Source organism: Schistocerca gregaria, chromosome 9, assembly GCF_023897955.1.
Source record: "Schistocerca gregaria isolate iqSchGreg1 chromosome 9, iqSchGreg1.2, whole genome shotgun sequence".
Classification (NCBI taxonomy): Eukaryota; Metazoa; Arthropoda; class Insecta; order Orthoptera; family Acrididae; genus Schistocerca; species Schistocerca gregaria.
The window spans coordinates 135,643,873-135,662,014 of NC_064928.1; the positions used below are offsets into that span (position 1 = coordinate 135,643,873).

The following is an 18,142-nucleotide window of genomic DNA, read 5'->3' on the forward strand; positions in this document are numbered from 1 at the left end:
CCATATCACCAACTACATGTGGCTTTTCCTGCATTCATATTTGTGAATTTATAAACTGGTATCCTAACTCTATAGTGAGTTGACTGAAATTTTTTCTTTCATTCAGAAAAGACCAGAGATGTGACCATATGAATTTCGAGTAAATTAAACAAATATCATTTTATCTATATGGAAGCTATGACTGATAACTGAAGACATGTGAATTACGTAGTTAAATCGAGCAAACTGAATTTGACATATGTGTAAAAATTGCTACAATAGTTCTAGAATGAAAATAAATGTAATTTACACAAAATTCAAAACAAAACAAAATGTTTGTGAAAATAAATCTGCATTACCAATATCTTATTATTTCTGTTAAGTAAATGGAGAAAAGAGAAAACTATATCTGAAAAATTATTGTCAAATCTTGTAAAATTTCTCTGTTCACATAAAAATAAGAGACAAAACCTGCAGTTGTATTGAGACAGCTTATGTATTCCAGTGTGCTCTATAGAATTAAAAGTGATTTAATCCTTACACAGCTGTATAAAATGTTTGTAGTACCAACTGTCTTGAGAGATGCAGCACCCATCAAAAAGCTAATAATACATTATTACAATCATAAGCATAGTTCATTTGGTATCAAAGTATCAAAAGATAGACTTTGTCAATGTGACTAATCTAATTAAATAATTCTGTTTCTTACTTAATTATCATTTACATAACAGCTTTATCAGAGATTTAGAGGCCCCCAGTATTATAAGAATTTACATTTCTGGAATGTTCAGCTATAGTGTCAAGGATAGACAAGGTAACCATAATCTCAGTAAACACTGATAAGACAGCAATATTTGCAAAATTTTCAGTCAGCAGGAAACACTAAACAACAGCCTTCATAATTACAGATGAACGTAGATAAACCCAACTGAGTGAAGTATACTGAAAGTTTTGCTTCAACTTTCTACATAAAGGAATAACAACACTTTATATTTCTTGTTGTTTTTCTATAATTCATTAAGGACTCAATTAAAATTGTGTAGAATATGGCTGTATTGAAAGCACTGTTTATAAGGCATTGCAATGTAGGTACTGCTAGGAGCAGATTAGGCATTACAACTTGGTATAGAAGATAATTTTTGTTCTAGCAAATGAAACAAATGACCAAAGCACTAAAGGAGGCTGCCAGCAAATTTGGACTAAAGATAAACCAAGCCAAGACAGAGTACCTCGTTATGATGCATGGTCATTGTCAGACTGTTGATTATCTACAATCACTGCAGGTTGCAGACCAGTCCTACAAGAGAGTGCACGAATTCAAACACCTAGGGGCACTTTTCACTGAGAACTCGTCATGTGAAGCAGAGATAAATGCCAGAATACAAGCAGGAAACCGATCTTATCACAGCCTAGCACAACTGCCTCAGTCCAGATATCTCTCCAGACAGTTAAAAATTCGACTCTACAAAACCCTGATCCAACCTGTTGTTCTATATGGCTGTGAGACAGGGAGTATCTGGAAACAGGATTTCCATAAGCTCCTTGTTTTTGCGAGAAAAGTGCTTCGGAAGATCTTTGGTCCAGTTCTGGATGCAGATACAGGGGAATCGAGGATATAACCAAGAGCTAGAGGAACTATACCAGCAGCCCAACATAGAAGAAACTGTCAAAACCAAAAGAATACAGTGGGCCGGCCGGCCATGTGGCCCGCATGGAGGATCACAGGTGGCCTCGGAAGCTGCTGGATTTCACACCTACAGGAAAGAGACAGCCAGAGAGCCCCAGAAGCGTTGGAGGGATTGACGCCATGAAGGTTTAAACCAAGTGTCAATAGATGTGAACGGGTGGCGGATAGCAGCAATGGACAGATTACAGTGGAGGAGAAACTTTTAGATGTGTGTGGTCCACTGGGGTTGATCACGTAGTAGTAGTAGTAATAGTAGCAGTAAATAAAACAAATGCATCAGTCATTTCGACAATATATCCTATATATATTTATAAATTTAGTTCAGAAGGTACTAGTAAGTATCAATATAGGAAAAATTATATATCCACCAATTTGCATCACTTCTGATATTGTTATAGCAGCATTTTAAAAGTAAAGCTCTCTTAAATGTAAAGCACTCTTTCGACTTTAATCTCCATGGCAGCGTAAAATTAACTATTCACCCCTTTTACAATAATAACCTGAAACTTAGAGCAATAAGTGACAAGAGCCTAACTGAAATGCTAATAATAGTTAAAACATTTAATGATAACAGTTTCATATAGCTCAAAACTAGCAAGTATGCGAAATGAAGTGTTGCTGGAGAGAGATTGTGAAGGTTGGAGATAGCAGAGTTAGAAATGTGTGCGGAGAAGCAAATAAGAATCATACAGAAGGAAAAAGTAAGAAACTGTGTATTATTTCAAAAATTATCGCCATAATTGCTAATACAACTGTCCCATAGTGAGATGAGAAGGTCAATGACGTCATAGAAAAATGTTTGCAGCTGCTTACAGAACCAAGACAGGCGTTGATCTTTTTGTCCAAAGAATATAGATGGCAACGAATGTCTTCCTTCAGGAGCGCCATAAATATCACACTGGTGGGGGGGGGGGGGGGCGAGTGGAGAGGGCGGAGGACCGCGGACTTCCATGTGAAAATGCTGCAGCAACTGATTTGTTTATTTATTTATTTTTCTTACACATCAAGCTCCACAGTACCAAATTGAGGAGCATGTGCCCGAGGTTAGGGGATGGGTCAGTACATGAAATTACAACGTAAAAGTAATAACAGATTAAAATTAAATGTTCATGCACACAAAACAAGTCAGGCCACAATGCACAGTACACAAAGTAAACAACAACATGGAACTCCTCAATAGAACAGAAGGTGTAACCCATGAGGAAACTCTTTTGTTTCGATTTGAAAGCACGTGGATTACTGATAAGATTTTTGAACTTTGTAGTAGCTTATTGAAAATGGATGCAGCAATATACTGCATACCTTTCTGCACAAGAGTCAAGGAAGTCCAATCCAAGTGCAGGTTGGAGTTCTGGAGAGTATTAACAAGTGAAAGCTGCTCATTCTTGGCAGTAAGCTGATATCGTTATAAAGAAACGACAGTATATATATATATATATATATATATATATATATATATATATATATATATATATATATATATATATAAAGAGGCTAAAGTCAAAGTATCCAAACTAGTGAACAGGGGTCGACAAGAGTTTCGTAAACTTGAACCACTTATTGCCTGAACTGCCCATTTCTGAGTCAAAAATATACTTCTACAATGGAAATAGTTACCCCTAATTATATTACCATACAACATAAGAGAATGCACATAGGCAAAGAAGACTAATTTTCATGTCAGACAATCACTTACTTCAGATACCATACATATAGTTAAAATGTCAGCATTAAATCTCTGAACAAGATCCTGAATGTTGATTTTCCATGACAGTTTACTGTCTATCTGAAATCCTAGAAATGTGAACCGTTCAGTTTTACTAATCATGTGCCCATTCTGTGAAATTATAACGTCAGGTTTTGTTGAACTGTGTGTTAGAAACTGTAAAAACTGAGTCTTACTGTGATTTAGCGTTAGTTTATTTTCTACAAGCTATGAACTTAGGCTATGAACTACACTATTTGAAACCAAGTCAATGTTGCACACATCATCATTTACTACAAAGCTATTGTCATCAGGAAACAAATATGTTTTAAAGCTACCTATAATATTAGAGGGCATATCATTTATATAAACACGGAACAGGAGTGGCTTCAATACTGATCGTTGGGGCAATTCCCATTTGACTGTACCCCACTCAGATACCACGTCACAACCGTTCTCCACACTGTGAATAATGACCTTTAGCTGTCTCTTGCTATTGTTAGTGATGAACCAATTTTGAGCTACTTTCCGTATCCCACAATGGTCCAACTTCTGGAGCAATATTTTGTGGTCAACACGATAAAACACCTTAGGTAATCAAAAAATATGCTTAGCGTTCGGAACCTTTTGTTTAACCTATCCAGTACCTCACAGAGAAAAGAGAATATACATTTTTCAGTTGTTAAACGACTTCTAAAGCCTAACTGTACATTTAATAGCAAATTATGTGATATAAAATGATGAATTATCCTTACATACAGAGCCTTTCCAATAACTTTAGCAAACACTGATGACATAGAAATATGTCTAATATTGTATACATCATCCACATCTTCCTTTTTGTAATGCGGCTTTACTAGTGAGTACTTTAATTATTCAGTAAACTGACTATTTCTAAAGGAAAAATTACAAATATGGCTAAGTAGAGGGCTAACATGTACAACACAGTACTTTAATATTCTGCTAGACACTGCATCATATCCATGAAAGGCTTTTGTCTTCAGTGATTTTGTTATTGACCCAGTATCCCTCATGGCAGTATCATAGAGGAGAATTTAAGACATCAGTCTCAGAAAGGCGTTATCCAAGACAGTTATATAACTCCCTGTAGAAAATAGATTTTTATTTAGTTCACCAGCAATGTTCACGAAATGAGTGTTAAATACTGTACACACAACTGATTTATCAGTAACAGAAATATTTTGACTAACAACTAACTTTATATCGTCGACCTTGTGCTGCTGACCAGACATTTTCTTCAAAACTGACCATATGATCTGAATTTTATCCTGTCAATTAGCTATTCTATTACACACCACCTGTTCTTTGCCTTCCTTACAATATTTTTAAGCAACTTACAGTACTCTTCGTAATGGGCAACTATATCTTGATTGTAACTGCTTCTAACATTTTGATATAATTCCTTCTTTGTTCTACATGACATCATTATACCACCAGTCATGCACTCAGGCTGCTGTTTACTGCTAGTACTCCATTTAGACCGTTCTAATAGAGAGCAGCTCTCAAAGAGCAAGAGAAATGTGATAGGGAAAGCAATATATTTGTCGTCTATGTCATTGGCTCTATAAACATCCTGCCACTCTTGTTCCTTGACGGTTTTTAGAAAACTCACTATTGCTGTTGGATTAACTTTCCTACATAATTTGTAATTATGTCTGAGATTTGTTTAAAAACAAAAACCTTTCAGTGTTAAAATGTGTGCATCATGGTCTGTAAGGCCATTCACCTTTTTACTAACAAAATGCCCATCTAGTAATGAAGAATGAAAAAAAATATTGCCTACAGATGTGCTACCGTTCTCCTGCACTGTAGTTGGAAAGAACACAGTCTGCATCATACTATGAGGAAAATCTCACCTCACATTCTTACGAAAACTGTGCATAGTAAGGATTGTCAGGTGTCATGCTAGCAAGTATATTAATTTTGACTGAACGGCATTGGAATTTTTAACAGTTATTTTCTTACGAATAGAGCAGCAATTTCTTTTTTCTGACTGTGATTCGTCTAACGCTGTACTTCATACCACGCGTCATCCATAATGTGCTTTGATATTGAGTTATAGTTACACTGTTTCGGGTGAGTGCACAATTCGTTTCTCGTAGCATTTAATTAGATTAATTTTCTTTATTTCAATTTCTGCATTTCAGAACACAGTTCACATGCGCAACACAATGCCACCGAACAGTCAGTTTTCCTTAGGAACTGAATACGATATCTGTGAGTACATGTTACATGTGGCGAAAGTTTTTGGAAGACATCTAATCAGTTTCCTCAAATTCAGATAAAATTTTAATAGAAAGCTTACAATGGATTAAATAATACAATTTATGTTTGGAGATGAAAACAGCACAATTATTGCCCACGGTAAGAAAGTACCAATGTAACGTCAAAGCGGAATCTCAGAGTAAGATAAAACAATCTTTGCAAAGCATATTGAGTGATCAGTTTCATCTGTAGCTTAAAATATGAAGAATGAGAACAGAGTAAGAAGCTATGATAGTTGGTCCACAATGACGACGATGAAATATCGTAATGTAGATCACCCAACACGAGAGATGTCGAATGTGTGGAGCACACTGTGCTGTCGTATGCCAATCATAAAGATGATAATGCCCATTAATCGACGTCTCTGGGCCGTTTGATGGGAAAATTAATGACATCTGTGAAGAAATTGAAATTTAATTACCTGAGCGTCGTGGCAAGCGCAATGTCGAACGTTAAAACTGATGTCATCCCTGTAATCATTAGTGTCATTGGAAGAATACAACATAACCGGGAGAGCAACCTATCTGGAACTCCAGACTGCAGGACTGTGACTTACAATATATAGTACAGTTAAGAATATTCCACATATTGCGTAAAGAACTAGAAAATCACATGAGTCACCAGGATTACTCCTGTACAAGCTGCAAGAAACCTAGGGTTAGATGTATCTATATCCCACAATGTAATCATCATTTTGAAAAAAAGACAGAGAAAAAATAAAATTAAAGGAGAAAAATATCAAGTACTACAATTATGCCTCTGTATAAAGTTTTGTGAGCCTTCACCATGTCTTTAATAATTCTGAACTAAAACTGTTCTATCTGTTGTTTACACCAGCCTCAGTAAAATTCCTATCACAGCACTGATATCATCTGTATGGGGTTTTTATCCTCGGAATAGAGCCTAATGGGGTAAGAAAGATACATGAACAACTTGACTACCAGTAAAAAAGGACAAAAGGAAAAAGACTTTGCAGAGTCTGGCACAAAATGTAGGAAGAGCACAGCTGCGTATGAACCTGTAAAGCATCAGTGTAAGAAGAGACCGATACCTAACTGAAATTGTTCCTCATGATACTGTTTTGAGTTAGTAAACTGCGATACATCTTTACAGATGAATTACGACATTTGAGTTAATTCATAAACGTTTTCCTAAGCTGTCAGAAATTAATGTGAGCAACATTTTCCCTTATAGTTATGGCATTATGTCAGTTGTACTAAATAGACAATAAAAAGGATAAACAGTTAGTGACTGTGTTAGTTAGTATAGGCAATTTTTATGATTTCTACTAAATATAGGTTGAGAAATTCGTTATAATTTAAAACGATGCTAAGAGTTTTACTTTATGCACCTCACTGGCTGGAATAATGCGGGTAAATTGACTGGAAATAATCTCACTGAAGCAATATCCTCAAAAATAATAATGTAAACAAATTACTTTCAGAACATTGTTACAAACGAGGGCTTAAATCAAAGAGTAAATACCTCAATTTTGTTACATTTAAACTGTTATTTCAGTATGTACCTATAATCATTGTCTATTGCTTTCCTTACAGTTTATCAGTAATTTGAGAAGATTGTCTCCTTGAAAGCTCACATGCCAAAACAGAATTCATGTAAAGGGTGAAGGGGCGAAAGTTATGTGTTTTTCTTGTTAGGTATTATTCAAATAAACAAATTGTTTCAGGTCTTTCGTTATATAACTTCAAGATTTATAAAAACTAAGTCACTTGTTCCATTTGTCGTGCGAAGAATAAGTTCTATGTTAGTTGTTTGATGTTTATTTTGTGTGGAGTAGTTTTAGAAAATGTGTGTGGAGGTAAGGTTACAAATAGATTCATGGGATATAAGTACCTTAATTATGTTTAATAGCTGTGGAACCCCGGCAAATAGAGAACACGATAGAATCTGGAAACCAAGTTTGAGCCCTCAAGACTGCAGGTAAGTAATAAAATTTAATATGGTTTTTGAGTTTCACTGTCTGTACTACCTTCCCACATGCTCATATAACTGTGATTGATGCCAAGCAGCACAAATAAAATGATCTCGTGATATGAGCACTGAGGCATTATTAAGTCACATCAATTTACTTGGTGGTTATAAAAAGATAAACATTACAATATATGTAGTATATCAAGAGAGTGGGAAATAGTAATTGGTTTCAGAATGGCATTACCGCTTTGCAGTGGAGTGTAGGGTTACATCAAACTTAATGGCAGATTACAAATATGTGCCACATTGGGACTCGAATCTGGGACCATTACTTTTCGCGGGGAAGTGCTCATCTGGCTGTACTTCCCAAGTACGTCTTACTACATGTTCTCCCAGCTTTGCTCCTCGCAATAGCTGCTCATCTTCTACCTTCCAAACTTCCCAGAAGTCCGCCCCCAGTAGCTGAGTGGTCAGTGCGACAGAATGTCAATCCCAATGGCCCGCATTCGATTCCCGGCTGGGTCGGAGATTTTCTCCGCTCAGGGACTGGGTATTGTGCTGTCGTTATCATTATCATTGCATCCCATCGATGCGCAAGTCGCCGCAGTGGCGTCAAATCGAAAGACTTGCACCCAGCGAACTGTTTACCCGATGGGAGGTTCAAATGGCTCTAAGCACTATGAGACTAAACTTCTGAGGTCGTCAGTCCCCTAGAAATTAGAACTACTTAAACCTAACTAACCTAAAGATATCACACACATCCATGTCCGAGGCAGGATTCGAACCTGCGACAGTAGCGAACAGCTCGGCCACACAATCTGCTCCGACGGGAGGCCAAAGTCACACGACGTCCCAGAAGTCCTCCTGCCTAAATGCAAGAGTATCACTCCTGGAAGAAATAGTATTGCGGAGATGTGGCTTAACCATGGCATAGGCAATGCTTCCAAAACAAATTTAGTAAATTGAATGGCGATCACTGCTACCGGCTGCAGCAGGACAATAAGCAGAATCAGCGGCAATGGGCGAAATTGTGTATCCGACAGGGATTCGAACCCGGGATCTCCAGCTTACTAGGCAGGTGCCGTAGCTGCTGCACCATCCGGGACACAGCGTTATCACAACTGCACTATCTGGGTATGCCCCACAGCCGATCCACACTTCCAACGAGCGCCACCTTTCCACTATTCTCCTATTCACTACTTACAGATTCTCACACGAGGTTGGATGTCTTTGTGCATTCACACTGAAAGAGGTAGATCCAGGCTTATCAATTATTTGAATCAATGTTGTCTGTACCTTCGAGAAAACAGACGCCAAAGATCTTGCAGCTGTGAAACAATATATGCAAATTGAAGGGGGATCAGATGCTGCAGGACATTAAGCGGAATCAGCGGCGACGAGCCAAAATGTGTACCAGCTGGGATTCGAACCCAGGATCTTCTACTTACTAGATAGGTGTGGCAGCTACACAGCGTTATTGCAACTGCACGGCCTGTGTTGGTACGTCTCACAGTCGATCCCGCTGCAGGTGAAAGCAGTGTTACCAACTGAACTGTTCTTTCAGAGGAACAGACACCACGAATTCAAATAAAGTTTGTAAGATATAAGATGAGTCAGTGATGGAAGTAAAGTAGTGAGAGGCCTGCCCAGTTGGCCCTGAAGTCTGACGCATAGCTTTCCGGGTGGGAAAGAGTGCCTGGACCCCGGCACAAATCCGCCCGGTGGATTTGTGTCGAGGTCCAGTGAGCAGGCCGCCTGTGGATGGTTTTTAGGCGGTTTTCCATCTGCCTCGGCAAATGCGGGCTGGTTTCCCTTATTCCACCTCAATTACACTATGTTGGCGATTGCTGCACAATCAAGTTCTCCATGTTTGCGTACACCACCATTACCACGTAAACATAGGGGTTACACTCGTCTGGTGTGAGATGTTCTGTGTGTGTGTGTGTGTGGGGGGGGGGGGGGGTCTACCAGAGGCCGAACTGCACAATAACCCTGGGTTCGGTGTGGGGTGGCAGAGGGTTCAAGTGGACTGCGGTAGTCGTCGTGGGGTTGCGGACCACTGCGGCTGCGGTGGAGATGGAGCCTCTCCATCGTTTCTAGGTCCTCAATAGAATACAAAGTAGTAAGAATGTGCTGTGAGTTATGCTCATGTAACATATATGGTTGAGAAGTTGCCCACAAAGGGTGAAGGTCCCGAATAGTAGTCCTGGTGTTGCATGAAGTTTTAATCTGCTTGGAAGTTTATTTGTGGACACCTGAATGCACTACTATCTAGGCAGAGGAGATGAACTGGACACTGCACAGTAAGTAGAGCGCGCTCACCTCGCGATCCCTGTCTGGGGAGAGGTGTGTGCGCGAGTCCCGCCGGCCGCGGCTGTAGGAGGCGGAGTCGGGGCTGAGCGAATCGCGGCGCGCCTTGCGGCCCGCCCCTGGGCCCGGAGGCCCCCCGCCGCCGTCGTCGGACGCTGGCTGCAGGTCTGGCGACAGCGTGGGCTGCGAGCCCCGCCGCCCGCCGCCGCCGCCGCTGGAGCTGCCGCCGCTGCCCGAGGAGCCGGCGCCGCCCCACACGCCCGGCGGCAGCGAGCTCTCGTCGATGGCCGTCGACTGGCGTGGTAGCCGCGGGAACTTGCCCGACGACTCCTTGCCCGACGAGCGCCTCTCCGGCGATGCGTGGGACCGCGAGTCGCGCCGGCTCTTGTAGTACACCTGCCGGCAACAGCGGCTCGCTGCACACCGCACTACTCTCACCTGTTACAAGGCATCTTGCTGCACACTATCAGCTTCATGTCAGAATATTTCCCAGACCAGTACTCAGGGCTAGAGCCCATCATCAGTGACACCTCACAGACAGAAGAAACAGATAAATGGAAACATGTTGTTGTTTTTGTTGATGTTGTTGTGGTCTTTTGTCCTGAGACTGGTTTGATGCAGCTCTCCATGCTACTCTATCATGAGCATCTATCCATGCTATCACGAGTTTCTTAGAAGTAGATACCTTAGGGGTCGCAAAGCAACTCAAATTGCTTGATACAGCAAGTCTTCAGGTCCACAATGTATACCGATTGGGTTCCTTCCAGATTACGCTGATACGGTAGCGCCCTACTTATCAATCATATACAACTGCTCGCTCACCGATAGATCTGTACCTGCAGATTGGAAAATTGCGCAGATCGCACCAATGTTTAAGAAGGGTAGTAAGAGTAATCCATCGAACTACAGACCTGTATCATTGGCGTCGGTTTGCAGTATGGTTTTGGAGCGTATACTGTAGTCAAACATTACGAATCACTTCAAAGGGAACAATCTATTGATATGTAATCAGCATGGTTTCAGAAAAAATCGTTCTTGTGCAAGCAGCTAGCTCTTTATTCACACAAAGGAATGGGCGCTATCGACAGGGGATGTCAAGTTGATTCCGTATTTCTAGATTTCCGGAAAACTTTTGACACCGTTCCTCACAAGCGACTTCTAATCAAGCTGTGGGCCTATGGTGTATCGTCTCAGTTGTGCGACTGGATTCGTGATTTCCTGTTAGGAAGGTCGCAGTTCGTAGTAATAGACGGCAAATCATCGAGTACAACTGAAGTGATATCAGGTGTTCCCCAGAGAAGCGTCCTGGGAACTCTGCTGTTCCTGATCTATATAAATGACCTGGGTGACAATCTGAGCATTTCTCTTAGGTTATTCGCAGATGATGCTGTAATTTACCGTCTAGTAAGGTCATCCGAAGACCAGTATCAGTTGCAAAGCGATTTAGAAAAGATTGCTGTATCGTGTGGCAAGTGGCAGTTGACGCTAAATAACGAAAAGTGTGAGGTGATCCACATGAGTTCCAAAAGAAATCCGTTGGCATTCGATTATTCGATAAATAGTACAATTCTCAACGCTGTCAATTCAACGAAGTACCTGGGAGTTAAAATTACGAACAACTTCAGTTCGAAAGACCACATAGATAATATTGTGGGGAAAGCAAGCCAAAGGTTGCGTTTCATGGGCAGGACACTTGCATGCAACAAGTCCACTAAAGAGACGGCTTACATACACTACACTCATTCGTCCTCTGTTACAATATTGCTGCGCGGTGTGGGATCCTTACCAGGTGGGATTGACGGAGGACATCGAAAGGGCGCAAAAAAGGGCAGCTCGTTCTGTATCATCACGTAATAGGGGAGAGAGTATGGAAGATATGATACGCGAATTGGGATGGAAGTCATTAAAGCAAAGACGTTTTTCGTCGCGGCGAGATCTCGTATTTAAGAAATTTCAGTCACCAACTTTCTCTTCTGAATGTCAAAATATTTTGTTGAGCCCAACCTACAAAGGTAGGAATGATCATTAAAATAAAATAAGAGAAATCAGAGCTCGAACAGAAAGGTTTATGTATTCGTTTTTCCTGCGAGCTGTTCGGAAGTGGACTGGTAGGGAGATAGTATGATTGTGGTTCGATGAACCCTCTGCCAAGCACTTAAATGTGAATTGCATATTAATAATGTAGATGTAGATGTATATATAGATCATGTGCAAACTTCTTCGTCTCCCAGTAGCTACTGCAACCTACATCCTTCTGAATCTGCTTTGTGTATTCATCTCTTGGTCTCCCTCTACGATCTTTACCCTCCACGCTGCCCTCCATTGCTAAATTTGTGATCCCCTGATGCCTCAGAACATGGCCTACCAACCGGTCCCTTCTTGTTGTCAAGTTGTGCCACAAACTTCTCTTCTCCCCAGTTCTATTCAATGCCTCCTCATTAGTTACGTGAGCTACCCATCTAATCTTCAGCATTCTTCTGTAGCACCACATTTCGAAAGCTTCTATTCTCTTCTTGTCCAAACTACTTATCGTCCAGGTTTCACTTCCATACATGGCTACTCTCCATACAAATACTTCCAGAAACGACTTCCTGACACTTAAATTTATACTCGATGTTAAGAAATTTCTCTTCTTCAGAAACGCTTTCCTTGCCATTTCCATGGAAACATAAAATGTGAGTAATGTACAAGGTGCGTTCCATAAGTAATGCGACCAAATTCATAAAAAATTTTTTATTGAACATATTCGTACAAATAATGAAAAATTTTCTAAATAGCACCATCTTGCTTCGATACACTTCTGCAGGCGTTGTTCCATGCCTGGAAGGCATTCTGGAATGCCTTTTCCGGAATATCCTTTAGAGCTAATGTAACATGCGCCTGGATGCTTTCAATCGTGTCCCAATGTTTTCCTTTCATGACTCCTTTTAACTGAAAAAAAAAACAAAAAATGAGTCAGCGAGAGCCAGGTCAGGACTCTCGGGAGGCTGGAGAACCAATTGGTTCTTCGTCCTGGCCAGGAAGTCGTTGACAATGTGGCGCTGTGACTCGGCGCGTTGTCGTGGTGAACTTTCCACGTGTCTTAGATGTCGCTTCGGCAGCGCGAGTCCCTCCTTTTCAGTCTTTTGGGTACTTATAAGTAGAAAGCTGAGTTCACTGCAGTCCCGGTAGGTACGAATTCGTGGTGGACAATGCCTCTGACGTCAAAGAAGACAATGAGCACGGTTTTGATCCTGGACTTGCTCATGCGTGCCTTCTTGGGACAGGGCGACGATGGGGTGTGCCACTCAGAACTCTGCCTTTTTGTCTCCGGGTCGTACTCAAAAATCCACGACTCATAATCAAAAGTTTCCACTATTTTTCGGAACCGAAGTACTCGCATGTCCTTTTGTTCGTGGGCCAACATTTTGGGACGTGTTTGGCACACACCTTTCACATGGTCAAATCTGCGGTCACAATGCGGAAAACGGTTGTTTTTGACATGTTTAGAGTTTGTGCTATCAATTGGCTCAGCCGTCAGAGTTCAAATAATCGCTCACAAGCGTCACATTTTCATCGATTCGTGCGGTTGATCGGTCGATGTCCGTCGACTGCAAGGTTCGTCGGTGATCTCCTCTCGGCCCTCCATGAACGACTTGTGCCATCGGAAAACTTGTGATTTGGACTAGCAATCATTCCCATAGGCATGCTGAAGTAATGGAAACGTTTCGGTGGCGGACTTCCCAGGTTTAACGCAAAATTTGATAGCGTACCGTGGCTCTACAGAATTATCTATTGTGCCGTAAACTCAAAACGGGGTTGACGGAAACCCACGTCGTGACCCTCCAGCAGCTCGCAGCCGAATGAGACTGAGCGTTTTGAAGCTAACACCCCCCTCCACTCACCCTGGCCGGTCACAACACGCTGTGGTGTACCGTTGCGTGAGAAAAAAATTGGTTGCATTACTTATGGAACGCACTCTGTAAGAACATTCTGCACTCATTTCTGTACAAAGATAAGGTTATCACAAATTGTATACGTCTATAGCAAATGACGAGTGGGGCAAGTACGAAATCGCTGTGACTAGTCGAAACTACTTTCATTCGGCCACACCTGGAGTTCTCTGTTTATTATAGGAGAAGTCTCATCTCAATGTAACATATACTACATTGATTCGCTTTATTACACAAATGGACAAAAGATTTACTTAACTTTAACACAGACCGTTGCCATAGGATTGGTTTATAAGTTACAGTAACCATTGACTATTATTGAAGCATCACACTGATGCACAGTTTGACACTATTTGCTTGGAGTACAGTGTTCCATATTTAAATGAACAGGTCCATCAGTGGTACTAACAACAATGTCGACTGGTGTGGTCGAATCTCGAACTGGGCAAGTTCTCATATGCTCAACACGGCTATGTTGATGGCGCTGCAGAGGTGACAGGGGAAGTGTGTCCCTTCAGGAGCGTGTCTCATACGACAACGCCGATTGCAGCGAGCCCTCGCTAAGGTCCGTGTTATCAATTCACTTTGCTGTGGCACCGCGATCTCTGCGCGATGTGACAGATATTTGATGGTGTTAAAATTGATGTGCATCTAGAAAACATTCACGGGCCAGTCACATTAATGCGATCACCACCTATGTTCGACATCAGTGTGCAATAACCAATCACAGACGGCAGATGGGACAGCAACAGTAGTGAATGTTGTATAACGCGTGTTACGAGCGGAGACTGGGGCGGGTGGCGGAAAAATCAGTGCAGTATTTCCGAAACAGAAAAAATTAAATGATGTCCAGAAGGGCATGGCCATTGGCTTTAGTGACAAGTGATTAAATCGTAGAAATTCCACATAAACCGAAGGGCTACCAACAGTGTCTCCTCAACGAGTGTTCAGCAAACCGCTGTTCATAGGCGCTGAAGGCTGAAATTTTCACACCAATATCTCAAACGGATGTCCACTGAGAGGCAACAGGAGATCTTTCCAGATGAATCACGTTTTATGCTCCACCGCATACATGGCTGTTGGCGTGTACGGCGTGAAAAGTCTGCAAGCAAAGGAGTCCAGGCCAGATGAGGAAGCGTTATGATCTTCGGAATGTTTTCGTGATAGTCCTCTGGTGACGTCGGTATTCTGGTAGGAACAATGGATAAGCACACGTATGAGTCTAACCTTGGGGACCATGGCTATCCCTACATGTAGTTTGTTTTTCCTCGGCACGATGGCATCTACCAGCAGGACAATGTCACATGCCACATAGCTGGAATTGTAAGTGCGTGTCAAGAACACCTCGATGAGAGTTTGACGTACTGCCTTGGTCACCAAACTGCCCGGCTGTAATTCCAATCTAGAGATCTCCTCGATAGGGCTGTTCGTGGCATGGATCTAGTATAGGTGTAGGTGTACACGGCATGGCTCTAAATACCTGTCGGTACCTTCCAGAACATCACCGACTCTCTTACTGCACATTTCGCAGCGTTCAGCGCTGCAAAAGGTTGTTATTCAGGCTCTTGAAGGTGGTCACATTAATGTGCCTGGGCAGTGTAGAACCAGTGGACTTTTCAAACGTAATTGTAAGCATCTCTACGTGATCACATTGAAGTCGATTGTCTGAATAACCTCTGTGGTGCACAGGTTGTCGCGTATACTGTCAAACGCTAAACAGGCACATTTCTTAGTAGTGTTGATAATGAGATGTTCAGCGTTTGCCCATTATAAAAACAGACACGACACCCTGTGTACCACAGACGTTACACAGACAGTGAACTTTGTCTTGATCACGTATACATGTGTATAATTAAAATTTTGATGTCCATGCGATTCTGTGTTCTCTAGATCAGCATCAGTTTTAACGTCGTATAGGCTACATATGTCATATGATATAGACATACACGATATGTAAGTAACCTTATCTTTCTACAGTAATGTATAGCGAATCTTCTTATCTTATAAACGTTGTTACGTATACGTCTATTTGTTGATCATCTGAATAAGACGCCACTGATTATGACCTATTTTCTTCAATATCGATGTAGTAATTAAACATTTTTGCATGCAGCTCAAGGTGTGCAACCATACGTCTTGCAGCAAATAGCTACAATATGCACAACACCAAGCAAACAAGATTTTCCCACAAGTCTTATTATTTGTGGTAGATTTACTAACCACTTGTTCTTGAATGTCCCTGTAGGAGAAAGGGACTGAGATCACAAATTGCTGATTGGGATTGAAACAGAAACTCAGTGTGCGGCCTAATAATGCTTGGAGATAAGAGAGTAGTGTAATCTGCACAACCTGTAAGATCGCAGATGGTCTGTGAGAAGCTAATGAAACATTACTGTATGGATTTTACAAGCACGCCATACAACAGTGTTTTGGAGTAGAATTTACCTATACGTCCGCGCCGTCAAGAACTAACGTAGTTAAGCTGAAGCTCGTTTGAGACCTCTAAGAAAATAATCATAGTCTAATCCAAGTCTAGTGACAAATTTACTGTAACCAGGAGATCTTTGAAACTATCTAGCTTTAGATATTTGTCTAGAAGACATTGCCGTTTAGCACCACGCAGAAGTGTAGCCTCATGGCTATACAGAAACTGTGCTTGCCAGTCAGTGCTACCACCCAAGTAATTTAATATAGATGCGAATCTAATGAGACAAATGTTGTTAATGTAATGAAAACATTTTCTTAAATTTACATTATATAAATGAGAGAACTTATTCCATATCACTACATTTGTAGTAAATAAACATTGTGTATTACTTGTTCGTTAAATAATAAAAGTAATAATACCAGTAAGTACTGAATGTCATGGAATTACGACTGGAGACAGAACATTGTTTTAAATACATAAAATATATCATTAATATTGAATATTAGGACGAAATAGTACTGTACCTCAAGATCTAGGTGGCAAATGCAACCAGCTTGATCATTGGCTATGAAAATCTACCATTACATGAAGGGCTTATTTCAATAGCGGTACAAGTCCATCTTTGTTCATTCTGAGATACAGAGTCCTAAAGTTAAATGAACGCTGCAGAATCTGCAGTTGAGATATCAGAAATATTCAAGTATATATACTTCATACTTGAATATTTGTGATATCTCAACTGCAGATTTTTCAGCGCTCATTTAACTTTAGGACTCTGTACCTCAGAATGAACAGAAATGGACTTGTACCACTATTGAAATAAGCGCTTTATATGCGTGGCTAATCGACAGTAAAAAAATTAAGTCATTAAGTGCTACAGACGGTAGAATATAATCTCTAAAGACAAGAAATTTAACAAAATGACCTTATACTTAGCTATTTGTTGTAGAATAGAGCATGAACTGCTGACATGTACAACATACGTCAAAATACAGTAAGGCAGTGCCCAATGTGAAAGAGTCCAGTTTATACAGCAATATGTTCGTGAAGTAGGTCGCATTTGAAGACCAAAATCCAGATGCCGTAAAATATGTATGCAATCCACATCTATCTTAAGGTCTAAGTGTTTCATATACAGCATACTGTGTAATGCACTTCCAGAATTGATGTCTCATGTAAAATTAGTGAACGGTTAAAAAATACATAATGGTATAAACAGAGGCCTGGGTGCTACATACAAATGTCTCTATATGTGTCCATTTGTAAAACACCAATTAATAAAATTGATATGTGAATGGTACTAAAATCATTAGATGACAGTTACTATTAGAAGTAGCGTCATATAATACTTTTTTGGTCTCACACATCATGAGTTATTTCAGGACTGTTACTAGGTATGTGTTATTCTATTACTTACTATCAGTCGGTAAGAAGAATGGAAGTTTTATATCTAATACACTGATGTAAGGTTACTTATGACAGTAACTGGCATTTAACGTTTTTAATACCATTTGTGCATCTATCTTGTTAATTGGTGTTTTACATATAGGCATATATAGCGCCCTAATTACATAGCACCCAGGCCTCGGGTTATAACGGTATGTAATTTATAGCTATTCACTGCTTTTATAAGATGTATAAATTATAGATGTGTCTTATATGGTATGCAATAAACGAAACAATTAGATCTTAAGCAAGATGTGTATTATATGCGTACTTTATGGCTTCGGGATTTTTGAATGTAGTGTGAAGTCAGTGACGAAGCAGCAGTATTCAGCTAGTTGACAAAGTGGAAGGTGAGCTACCTCTGACCATCCTGTGTGATGGGTTGTGGTCTACCTGAGTAGTGGAGTCCCTCCTGGAGGTGAGCATGGGGTGAGCTG

The 18,142-nt window shown here is 40.6% G+C and overlaps 1 protein-coding gene across 1 annotated transcript in view; it reads right to left on the reverse strand.

Annotated features, from left to right (window-relative positions):
- Positions 1-18,142, reverse strand: part of LOC126291467 (uncharacterized) — a 2,161,958-nt gene that overhangs the window by 1,970,532 nt on the left and 173,284 nt on the right. The window contains exons 9-10 of the mRNA XM_049984978.1: positions 10,156-10,315; positions 9,912-10,113 (exon numbers count right to left, since the gene is read on the reverse strand). Coding sequence (XP_049840935.1) covers positions 9,912-10,113; positions 10,156-10,315 — 362 coding nt within the window. The remainder of the gene's footprint in view (positions 1-9,911; positions 10,114-10,155; positions 10,316-18,142) is intronic.